The sequence below is a fragment of the Mus musculus genome, chromosome 16, assembly GCF_000001635.26.
Source record: "Mus musculus strain C57BL/6J chromosome 16, GRCm38.p6 C57BL/6J".
Lineage (NCBI taxonomy): Eukaryota > Metazoa > Chordata > Mammalia > Rodentia > Muridae > Mus > Mus musculus.
The window spans coordinates 34,906,311-34,918,360 of record NC_000082.6 but is presented as its reverse complement, the minus strand read 5'-3'; the positions used below and the strand labels follow the sequence as shown (position 1 = coordinate 34,918,360).

Sequence of the window (12,050 nt, the reverse complement as noted above, 5' to 3'; positions counted from 1 at the left end):
GAAGGGAAGGGGAGGTCAAAACTCATCCATGTCCACTACTCCACAGGAACAGACTGCACCCCCTTGGTTGTCTCACAGCCCCACTTCCCAGCCTTCCTCCTCCTCCTCTTCTTCCTCTTTCCCCTCTTTTTTTTTTTTTTTTTTTTGACAGGGTTTCTCTGTGTAGCCTTGGCTGTCCTGGAACTCACTCTGTAGACCAGGCTGTCCTTGATCTCAAAAATCCACCTGCCTCTGCCTTCCAAGTGCTGGGATTAAAGGCGTGCGTCCCTACTGCCTGGCTACCAGCCTTCCTTCTTGAAAGACCCTCTTCCATGGGCTAGGTCTGACTTCTGTCAGGACAAAAATAGTGAGAGGGAACAAGGTCCCTGGCAGGCCTGGCATGCACTCCTCAGGAGAACTTTCCACTGACTTGCTCCATTTTCTGCTGGGGACAGAGCCAAGGCCAAGGCAATGGCCTCCGGGAGGAATGAGGAATCTAGACTTTGGGAGGAAAAGGGCAAGGGATTCATGAAGGGACCAGCATGAATTCCCAGGTCCCTCATTCCCCGTGCATGGAAAGACACACCAAATGATAGGCTGCAAGAATGGAAGACCATCTGATGGAGGTCAAAAGACAAGGGCTCGAACTTAGGCTCAGCTTGCGGCCATGAGCAAGTCAATGACCCGAGACCTTGGAGTCCCTCATTACTAGATGGGAAGGCTAGATAATTTCTGCATCCCCTTCCAGCTGGGATACTCTACATTTTATGACTGTCCCCAGCTGGTCCCAGACAGTCTGCCTTTTGCCCTTCCAGTGTAACCCCCTCTATGGCCTGGCAGACTTCCTATAGATCTTTGCTTTGTTCTCCCTTCCCCCTTCTTTCTTGGCTCATTTAACAGCCAAGTCCCCTTTCATTGGCCAACACATAGGCTTTCTTTTTGCTTCAAAATCACAAAAAAAAAAAAAAAATCCAGGAGATGGAGACAGGAGATTCAGGAGTTCAATGTTATATATACTGAGTTTGAGGCCATCTGGGCAATATGAGAGTGTATCTCATGAAACCAAACCAGACAAACAGAACCTCACACACACCCAAAAAAACCATCTCTTATAGGCTATCTGGTTGATTAATACAAGTGTAATCTCAGAGTGTTGTTCCTTCATCAGAAAGTATTGTCACATTAAGTCACTCTCTGCCCTAGTACTGGCCTAGTGAGCAAGGGTGTAGACCCCTCATCATGGAGGCAGATTTGTCCCTCCTGATTAAGGCCTTAAGCTTAAGGCAGAGTCAGGTGATATCGTCTAAGCACATGACTGATGGGAATGGCATGACGAGTACTTGTAAGAAGGTCCTCTGTCTAATTCAGATCAGTGGGGCTCTGCCCGTAGAGGCATAATTTCTGAACAGACCCAAAGATCTCTAAGAGATAATAGATTTCTTCCTTTTCTTTTTCTCTTTCTCTTTCTTTTTCTTTTTCAGATTTTATTTATTTTATGTAGGTGAGTACACTGTCACTGTCTTCAGACACACACCAGAAGAAGGCATCGGATCCCATTACAGATGGTTGTGAGCCACCATGTGGTTGCAGGGGATTTGAACTCAGGCCCTTTGGGAGATCAGTCAGTCAGTGCTCTTAACCACGGAGACATCTCTCCAGCCCAGCTTTCTTTTTTAAAGAGGTATTTTTTTTAAATGCACTTAAGCACTTGGGGGTGGTTTGTTAAGCTGCAACAGCTAGTTGCTGTGAGTAAAAAGCACACACTCAGAATTGTTGTAGGTACAGTATTCCATCACAGCATAGAGTGTAGCTTATACAGCTGATCCTGAGTGGTGGGCTCAGTGTAGGGAGTTGATCAAGTTCAGGAAGGAAGTGACCAGCTCCTCAGGCACCCGTTAAGGCCATGTCTAACCACTCTCAGGATATGTCACAGTCTCTCACGCACAGGTGCTTGTGCCAGTCTTAGGCTAACACAGAGTAGGTATTCTGTCCATCAGTCTAGGCTTCACTTAGGATTTTAGGAGATGGAGTGTTTTAATAGGGAAAATTAATCTCCCCGTGGTTGTCTTATTCTCATTTTTTAATTACGTGTGGTGGCTAACATCAATTTGGCAGTGTCTAGACTCACTTAAGAGACACACCTCTGGTCCCACCTGTAAGGGATTGTCTGTGTGAGGTCAATTGACTGGGAAGGCCTGGGCAGCACCATGGCCTGGGCTGAATACAAAGGGGAAAAGCAGCTGAGGACTGATCTCCTTCCTCTGCTTCCTGACTGCGGATGCCTAGAGCTCCTGCCATCCTGAGCTCCCCTCTGTGATGCACTGTACCCTGAACCCAGACAAAATAACCCCCGACTCTTTTCAGACTTTTATCCACGCCTCGAACACATAGAAATCCACCTGCCAAGTGCTAGGATTAAAAGTGTGCACCATGCTCTGCCCGGTAGCAATTAAGAAAATATCTTAAAACTTATTTTGGATTTTTTTTTCAGTTCTGGAGAATCAGGCTCAGGGCCTTGTACCACCAGGCAAGCATGCTACATCCACACCTACCTTTAATTATATGTATGTGCTCTGTCTGTGTGTGAGGATATGATGTAAGTGCAGGTGCCTACAGAGTCCAGGATGTCAGGTCCCCTGGAACTGGAGTTGCTGTCCAGTGTGGGTGCTGGAAACAGAACTTGGCTCCAACCCCATCCCATCCCCCATATCAGCTTAATAATAATATATGAAATTCATTGGTATGCTTTTTACCAAAGGATGAACCTCTGGTTCTTCTCTTCTTGAATAAAGGTCGTACTGGGAGGCTTCACTTCTAACCAAGAACCACATCTTAGAGTGTGTGATTTCCAAAAATGGGCAGTAAAAGGCACCACGGGTTCGAACTATCGCTAAGATGCTTCCAACTCTTAGCTGCTGTGGCCTGGAAGTATGTGTCCCTAAGGTCCATGTATTGCAATTTCATGTCTATTGTGAGGTATCGAGAAGGCGGAAACTTAACCCAACCATAATATTTAGAGGTGGGTCCTTGGGGGAAAATCTAACACTCCATCGGTTGGAATCCCTGTGATTGGATACTAGCAGCTGTAAAGATGAGACAGAGGAAGACCACATGCGTGTTCTCTGCCTCTTGCCACATGATGCCCTGGTGCCACCCTGGGGCTTTGCAAGCAGGAAGGCCATCGCCAATTAAAGCTGCCAGCCTCGGAGCTACAGAGATATGAACTCAATAAACCTGCATCAGCTCCTGCTTCCTCTAGCTTCCCAGTTCCAGCATAAGAGTCAGGAGTCTGGGGGGTGGGGTGGGGTGGGGGTGGGGTGAGAGCGGCTGGCAGGACAGGCAGACTCACTTGAGCAGAATCTCATACTGGCCGGCATGCCAGGGCTGCACGTTCTTTAGAACCAGGGTGAACACGTCCTCATTCTGGAGCAGCTCAAAGTGGCCACTGTCCTTGGAGAGGGCTCTGCCATCCCGGAGCCAGTGCACGGTGGGAAAGGGGTCTCCAGCTATGGCGCAGGAGATGAGGACACTCTGGCCCAGGGTGGCTGTCACCGAACGAGGCTTGCTGATGAACCAGGGCTGGGTGCCATCATGAGGCTCTGGAAGTAGGCAATGGGGGAAACAATAGAGATGGAGGCCCTTTAGGACGGAGCCTGGCCTCCAGTCCGTTCTCCACCATGTTGGAAGGCAGTGTGTTACCAGAGAACAAGTGGTCTAGAAGGTACTTGGACTGGGTATGTGGACACGGTACATCTTTTGTGCAGATCTGCCTTGGTTATATTATTAGAGGACAGTACTAATATGAGTTTGTATAAGCCCTGACGATACGGGGTCCTGGGCTGGATGCTCATGCTTTCCATTGGATGTGGTCAATGAGAACGGTTACTTACAGCATGTGTTTACAGAGGCTTACCCACCTTGCCTCTGGAAAAGGTTTCTGCAGGAGAAAGGGCTCATGAAAGGACTTTATATCACACACCATGAATCCCAAATTAAGTCTATTATGGATTACCCTCAGCGCTCCGTCTAGCTAAGAAGCAGCCCAGAGACTTCAGGGACTTTGGAGACTGGGGAGCCCCATTCTGCGAGAGCTTGCAATGGAGACAGTGATCTGCCTCTGAGGCTGCAGTGGGACTGCAGTAGTCTGGTGTGTTTCCCTCACTTCTAAATGGCTTTGGCAGAAGGTGTACCCCGACCCCGTCAAAGCAACTCAGCTTCACCTTGCACGGTGAGGACGGCCCGGGTGCGGACCTCCCCGGCACTGTTCCAGGCCTCACAGGTGTACGTGCCCGTGTCCTCCGGGAACACCTCCTGGATACACAGGCTGTGCCAGCCACCCTTCTGCTCGAAGTGGAAGTCCTCGGACTCCTGAATCTCATTCCCGTCGTGAAGCCAGATGACTTCCGGAGGTGGGTTCCCTGAACACAGAGTGGCAACAGGAGGTCGTCAGAGAGGGATGTCCCTAGCCAGGAAGCAACTGTGCACTTAGAATGTTAACACTGGGCTAAACGTGCTGCCTCAGTTTCCTCCCACACCCTGCCTTACAGGGTTGTTAGGAGGAGTAACTGAGCCAATCTCATCTTTGCCAGCTGTCCTCAGAGAGCACAAAGAAAGGACCTAACCCTGAAGGTGTTCTCTGCCCCGCCCCGCCTCACATAGAGACCCCATGGCAGCTCCCTTGCAGGCGGTCGCTGGAAAGGGCTCTGTAAGCCCTGGGTGACCACACAAGTGTGGTCCCAGGGCCTCAGCGTGCAGAGGATTTCTAAACATGGTTCTCAGTGGGTTGCAGTGCCGGGCTATGCTTCTGGAATGTGTTAGGAGTACAGATCGATGACCATGTGAGGGCTTCTTTAGATCTGAAAGCTGACCACGGGGCTCTGCTTCCAGAGGGATGAGGCCCCTGGGGAGACATAAGAGTGAGCAGATGGCCGTTTGTCTGCGTGGGTCAGACTCCACAGGCCTGGAAGGCCATTGCACACTGTCTCTTATCTCTTCCAACGGGATGTCTCTGTGAAGCCTCTGTCTGGGAGTATCATGGAAAAAGCATCCATCCTCTGCAGGACAAGCCCTCCGGTCCTCTCACAGTTCATATTTATTATGTTTACCGGTCTAGAGGGAAGAGGAAGTCAGAGATGGGCACCCCCAGTTTTCAGAGGCACTGCTAGGAACCAAGAACCACAGATACACCCAAAGGTGCTCATGTCTACTCTACCATGAGCATGGAGCTGGGACTTTGGGAGCATCTCCTGCCATCCCCAGAAAGGCCCAGGAGAGCTTGGCCTAGGTGCAAGCCTTTTTCTTTGTATGGTTTTGGAGGGTCTCTGATCATCTCCCTTGTACCTTAAACTCTCACTAGAACAACTCAGACAACATCCAAGACTCCAAAGGTCCTCACAATAAACATTCCAGTCTTTACAGTCTTTTAGGGATAGGCTTATATTGTCCGCAAATTAGATAATTTGACTTCCTCATTTCCTACCTGCAACATCTTTCTTTCTCTTGCCTTATCACCCTTGCTAGGATTTCTATCACTATGTAGATTAACAGGGTAAAGACTGGACACCCCTGTTTTGTTCCTCATATGAATCAAAACTGGAAGGGGCACTATTTGGAAATTGGAAAGGGGCTGGTGGGAGGCGAGGAAAGGCAATGGCTAAATGTGGTTAAAGTACAGGATACTTTTGAATAAAATGCAATTGTGAAACACATTGATTTCCACAGCGAATATGTACTAATTTAAAAAAACAAAAAAAAGAGTCGAAACTCCTTAAAATCCAAAAATAAAATAAAATAAATAAATACAAACCAAACCAAACCAAACTAACCAAATGACAAAACAAAACAAAAACAAAAACAAAACCCAAAACAATCAAACAAAATCCCTAAACATTCGTTTGGAACTGGCCATGTTAACCTTAATCTTCTCCTTCTCCTGGACCATATAACCCTGAGTCTACAGAATGCTACCCAGATAGCAGAAGAGTCTTGTACCCCTTGCTGATGGATCCATGGTGGTTTTCTGGACATCTAGGAGCAATACCCATTGCCACATGATCACTCTCTTATACACCCCGAGGACAGAGCTATCTGGACAGACCTGACACCTGGACTGTCATAGTGACCTGGCTTCCATCCATGACTTTGAGGTCGGAGAGGCCCTGCAGGAAGATGGGTGCGATGGGCTTGCTGCGAGCTGGGGACAGACGGTGTTCCCTCTCTCCTTCACCTTTCTTCTCTGTGTGGTAGACATAAAAACAGGAGGGAAACATTCAGGCACCCCACAAACACTAGATGCCATAGCTGTGCTGAAGTTCAGGTCTGATGTGTGCCGGGAGGCTCTTGGAGATCACTGGGAACAAGGTACACCCCTTGTCACTGCCCGACGTGACAATGCTCAGGCCTGACAGCAGAGACTGAACAGTGAAGCTCCACAGAGTCCCCTGCAAACACGTCGTGGTTCCTCAGGAGGACCTCAGCGAGGAAGCTCACACTGGGCATCTTCATAAAGACTTTTTCCTCTTTAAATTCTTTTTAATCCTTTGACTTAAGTGATACACTCATGTGGTACAGAATCCAAAAGCTACCGAAGGGTCTGTGTAAAGTCTCCCTCCCAACCTGGCTCCCTGACACTGTCTCCCCAGAAGCAAACAAAGCTCTTCTTAATCTCGCCAGATATGATATATGCACACGACACAGTAAGCAGCTGATTAATTCTCTTCCTTCTTCTTTCTTCTCCTCCCTACCCCTTCTTACTCCTTCTTCTTGGTGCTGGGTATCAAGTTCAGGATCGCATACATAAATACATGTGCCACTACCAACCTATACTCCCAAGCCCACTTCCTCCTCCTCCTCTTCTTCCTCCTCTCCCCCCCCCCCCCTTTTTGAAGAATAAACTAAAGCTGGATATGGCAACAAACACCGATAATCCCCACACTGAGGAGGCAAGAGAACAGTGGGCCTGAGGCCAGCTTAGGGTAAGATCACATCTCAGCTAAACAAAGCAAAAGTACAGGGTGGGATGTGACTAGGGATGGAGCAATAGTCTCACCTGTGTGAGGTAAAGCGTTGGCTTCATCCTACAGCTCTTCTTGGTTTCTCTCTGTCTCTCCCTCTCTTACACACACACACACACACACACACACACACACACACACACACACACCCCACACCCCAAACTAGAGAGACTGAAAGCATATCATTGGGTGCCCGCGGCAGGGGCGTGGGGGTGGATTAGAAAAGAGCAGTAAGGAATGCTTAAGAGAAACAGAAATGTTCACTTTTTTAGGTCAGGGTAAATGTTTCATGGATATTCACATGTCTGCCAAAACTCATTTAAGTTAAACTCCTAAAATACATGCAGCTTACTGTACCTTCATAATACTTGAGTAAAATCTGGGAAAGGCACAAAGGTAGCTAATAAAGGACGAAGACCACGACAGCTTTCTGGGTGCAGGCCTGGTCCACCTCCTCCCTCTCAGCTCTCTGAGGAGATAGCTTTTCAGAGAAGCACTTTTCCCTACTCTTGCCATCCTACCCCAGGCTGGCTTCAACCAGTCTCCAGGAGATAAGGCATTGTCTGCTTCTCATGCAGGACAAGCCCCAGGCTGTCCAGTGTCTAGCCCCTCCTATAGCATTTTGCTGTTGTGGTTTTTTTTTTTTTTTTTTTTTTCTGGTACTATAGGGAGTAATATTAGTAGGCCAGGCGCTATGGTTTGAACTAAAACTCAGGGTGAACAACAAGTTATTACTTTCTGTTTGTTTGTAGTAGTCGGTATCAAATCAGGGTCTGAGATCGGCAAAGGTTCTACTTGATCCTTGGGAGTCATGATGAGAATTCATCCTCAATATGGAGGCACTAGAAAGAGGTCCCCTGAGAGGTGATTAGGTCATGGAGTCACCACCCCTATAAAGGGATTAACGTCTTTCTCAAGAGACTGGTAAAGTTCTTTAGTTCTCTCAAGAGTGAGATGGGTCTCATAGACCTGGATTAGTGCATGTGAGAGTGGCGTGTTCTAAAGTGAGCCTGGAACCTGCACTGGTGGTCTTCAGCACGTGCTATCACATGCACCGATTTCTATTGCTTCTCGGCCATGACAGGACAGAGCATGAAGCTTTTGTGAAGACCTCTGCAGAGATCTGTGTCATGCTTTGTGTCCTCTAGAGCTAAGAACTAAGATTAACCTCTTTGCAAAGTATCCATCTTTGGGTATTTTGTTACAACAGAAACCAGACTAATACAATGGAATACCTCTCATTTAAAAATCAAAGATCAAGGGAGGACTCTAGTACTTTGGGTCTCCACCACCATAGGGAAACAAATTCCAAACTTTCTTTCAAACTCTAGGACTCTAGGGATAGTTTCCAGGGTGCTTTCTCTACCAGATTAAGGCCCAATTCACAACATGTTAATTTTTACCTGTGGCCACCGAAAGCTAAGCTCTCCCAGCCCAGCCTTTGGGACCATGGGAGGATGAGGCTCAGAGGATTGAATAAAGGTCAGAGTAACGCTTCCTCAGAGAGGCTGCCGCAGGGAGAATAAGGAACAAGCACACAAGAGCAACTAACACAGATCTGTTCTGTCCCGCCTCTGGCCACCAGGTAGTGGTCTTGGTCCCTGCCCCCAGTTCGGGGAATTGTCTTTTGATGGAGTGCGGCTGCTGGAGGACTATTGGCAGGAGGCTCTGAGAGTGGACTTAGGGAGCCTGTATTGGAAACGCACAGATCTACCTCATGTAGCCTGGACTGCCGTGGTCAGGAAAGCTGGCTGCCTCTGGAGGGTTGAGGAATTTCCTGTCTTTCACAGACTGAGAGGGCTGGAGGACAAAATGTTTCCCCTCTGCAGAGGACTCCTTGTTCCTGAATCTCTGCCTCACAGCCCAAGCCACGAGCTCCATACAGATGGATTGGAACTCCTTCTGGGTACAGCAGGAGCATCTAATCCCAGTTTGCTCGCCTTTTGGACTGACTGTCTGCTCTTCCAGGTCTGGTCATTCTCTCTCACTTCTTCCTATTGCCTGTTCTCTTACCCTGAGCTCCAGGAAAGCCACAGCACTCTGGATCCTGGCTGCTAGAGTCTAGAGATCTGTTTACACCACCCAACCTGCCCTGGGAGCTAAGAAAGGCATTGGGGGGAGGGGGGAGATTTGTACCCCAACATGGCAGCTTGCTGGGTCTATGCCTGAGGGCCCGTGCCCTGGACAAGTCTTAGGTTTCTATTGCTGTGATAAAACACCATGACCAAACAACTTAGGAAGGAAACTTTTTTTTCCAGTTTATAACTCTTAGGTCAAACTCCATCACTGTGGAAAGTTAGGACAGGAACTCAAAGCAGGAACTGAAGCAGAGGCCATGGAGAAACGCTGCTTAGTGGTTTGTCCTTAAGGCTGGCTTAGCATGCTTTCTTATTCTATCCAGGACCACTTGCCTAGAGGAAACACCACCCACAGTGGGCTGGGCTCTCTAGACATCTATTGTCTACAGGTTGATTTTTATGGGGGCATTTTTTCAGTTGAGGTTACAGTATCTCTGGATGACTCTAAGTTGTGGCAACCTGAAAATAAACAACAAAAACAACAACAAAAAGCCAGCACAGGTAGACACCTGAGACTTGGAGCTGGATCTGAACTGTAAATAGGCCTCTACCTGAAGCCCCACACCTTCACCTGTCTCTAGGGTTGTCTCAGAGTTTCAGGGAGTTTTGAAGACAGAACTTGAAAACAATATGTGCAACCACAATGCTTCTCAACTTAGTGTGGTTTCCTATAAACCTACTATAAGCAACAAAGTATGGTAAGTTTAAAATGCATTTGGTGAACCGAATACTACAGAGAGTATTGCAGCTCAGAAACACAGCTCTGAAGCTCAGAGACACAGTTCTACAGAGTATGGCAGCTCAGTGACACAGGTCTACAGAGCATTGAAGCTCAGAGACATAGCTCTATAGAATATGGCAGCTCGGTGACACAGCTCTGCAGAGTATGGCAGCTTAGCAACACAGCTTGCTGTAGGGGACTGGCTGTTTGATCTTGGGGTCACAATGCTGACAGACATCTTGGGGTCACAATGCTGACTGGGTCTGTCTGCTCCTCACAACAATATAAAATTGAAAATTCCAAGTTGAACCTCCCTAAGTCCACGTTGTCTACACTCATCAATGCCATTTATAGACATCTCCTGAGAACTGGCCGACTCCTGCCTGCCTAGAGTCACACAGTGGACCTATCAGTAGCCTAAGAAGTCGTGGATCCTGAGCCTTCCTGACGATTATGATTTGACTTGTTTGTTTGTTTGTTTGTTTGTTTTTAAGTGGCCCAAAGCAAGTTCTGTGATGTCATGCTTAGAGAGACCATGGGACAGATCTAAAAATAAACTAGTGGAACTTCACTGCACCTCCCCAAGAGAGGAGTCCGAGGAAACAGCTCAGGCTTTGGATCCAGAGTGGCTACCCGCTCTTTCTTCCCTTTAGTCCTACAGGGACAACGGGAGGAAATAATTTGTTCTCCAGTCTGCAGGTTGGTGTCCCTGTTTGTTTTGAATCCCTCCAGCAGGTGTGGGGTTAATCACTCGGGATATGATGATCCTGAATTCAGGTCAGGGGTCAGCAGTGAATAAGCCCAAGTTCTTCATGGGGTGAGAAAATGGCCAACCTTCTAATGAACATGGGCTGAACTGGGTCTAAGACAACAGGGAAGGCACAATTGGGTTCCAAGTAAGTGGCTTCCTTTAGACGCCCTGAGAAGAGGAGCCTGAAGTAGTTTCCTGGATCCTCAGTCCCAAACCACTACCCACTGAGTGAGCCCAGGATGTGTTACAGTGGCCACGCAGCCAGAGAAGGATGGCCAGGATGGATCACTTGCCCAGGCCTCCCGAGGACAAGGCAGGGTACACCATAGATGCCTCTCCAAAGGGAACCAGCACTCTCCAGTGCTGACCACAGCGGGCTGTGACAGTACCACGGAGGACAGCACATTGCAGCTCATTCATAAAGCCTATTTTTGACAGCTGAAGAAAAGCAGAGCAGAGACCAGACAGGCAAAAGGTAGACCATGTATGTTCATTATTACCAACAATAAAACACAACCTAGATGAGTAGAGCGTGTACTGTGATCCCGCTGCAGGACTTTTAGATGACTCTAAGAAACTATGTCAACACAGCTGTGGGGCTGGGGTTGTAGCTCGGTTGGCAGAGTGCACAAATTAAGCCAAGCTCAACACCCAGGACCACATACAGCCGGGCATGAGAGTGCATGCTCACGAAGCCCAGCAGTCTAGAGGGAGAGGCAGGAGGATCAGGAATTCAGACTCATAGCCTCGGTTACGCAGGGAGTTCAAGGCCTACCTCAAAAGAGTCTACAACTTTTAACACCAGTCAGTATATAAACAAACGATTTGCTTTCTTGAATCCCACTGGCTGTTTTGATTGAGCAGAGTCAATCAACCGCAGCCATGGAGGTAAAGCTGGAAAAGTTCTTGACAATAATCTGGGCGAGCAGACTCCCATTCAAGGGAGGAAGGTGGCCTTCCTGAGTCCCCAGGGCTGCACTGCAGTGGCTAAGAGGCATGAGAATACAACAGACTGGGTCAGGCTTCTTGCTTTCTCTCTGGGGATCTAAGAACAGGGCAGGTCACCCAAATACTACCTGTTATGGTTTGTGTATGCTCAGCCCAGGGAGTGGCACTATTAGAAGGTGTGGCCCTGTTGGAGTAGGTGTGTCTCTGTGGATGTGGGCTTTAAGACCCTCATCCTAGCTCCCTGGAAGCCACTCTTCTGCTAGCAGCCTTCAGATGAAGATGTAGAACTCTTAGCTCTTCCTGCACCATGCCTGCCTGGATGCTGTCAAACTTCCTTGATGATAATGGACTGAACCTCTGAACCTGTAAGCCAGCCCCAATTAAACGCTGTCCTTTATAAGACTTGCCTTGATCATGGTGTCTGTTCACAGCAGTAAAACCCTAAGACACTACCAAATACTGTGCCCGTGCCCAGGGCTGCTGTTAACCCAGAGGTCCATTACTCTGGGAATGTCTTGCTTTGAGGTCACAATAGGAAGCCAGCCTCAGGGGTGAGAGAC

The 12,050-nt window shown here is 48.2% G+C and overlaps 1 protein-coding gene across 4 annotated transcripts in view; it reads right to left on the bottom strand.

The window, feature by feature from the left end:
* Mylk (myosin, light polypeptide kinase) overlaps window positions 1-12,050 on the bottom strand; it is a 257,238-nt gene that overhangs the window by 84,076 nt on the left and 161,112 nt on the right. For 3 of the 4 annotated variants that reach the window (XM_006521702.1, NM_139300.3, XM_006521703.3), the window contains exons 12-14: window positions 6,077-6,214; window positions 4,200-4,397; window positions 3,329-3,578 (exon numbers count right to left, since the gene is read on the bottom strand). In XM_006521702.1, coding sequence (XP_006521765.1) covers window positions 3,329-3,578; window positions 4,200-4,397; window positions 6,077-6,214 — 586 coding nt within the window. The remainder of the gene's footprint in view (window positions 1-3,328; window positions 3,579-4,199; window positions 4,398-6,076; window positions 6,215-12,050) is intronic. The other variant, XM_017316849.2, reaches the window with a different exon arrangement.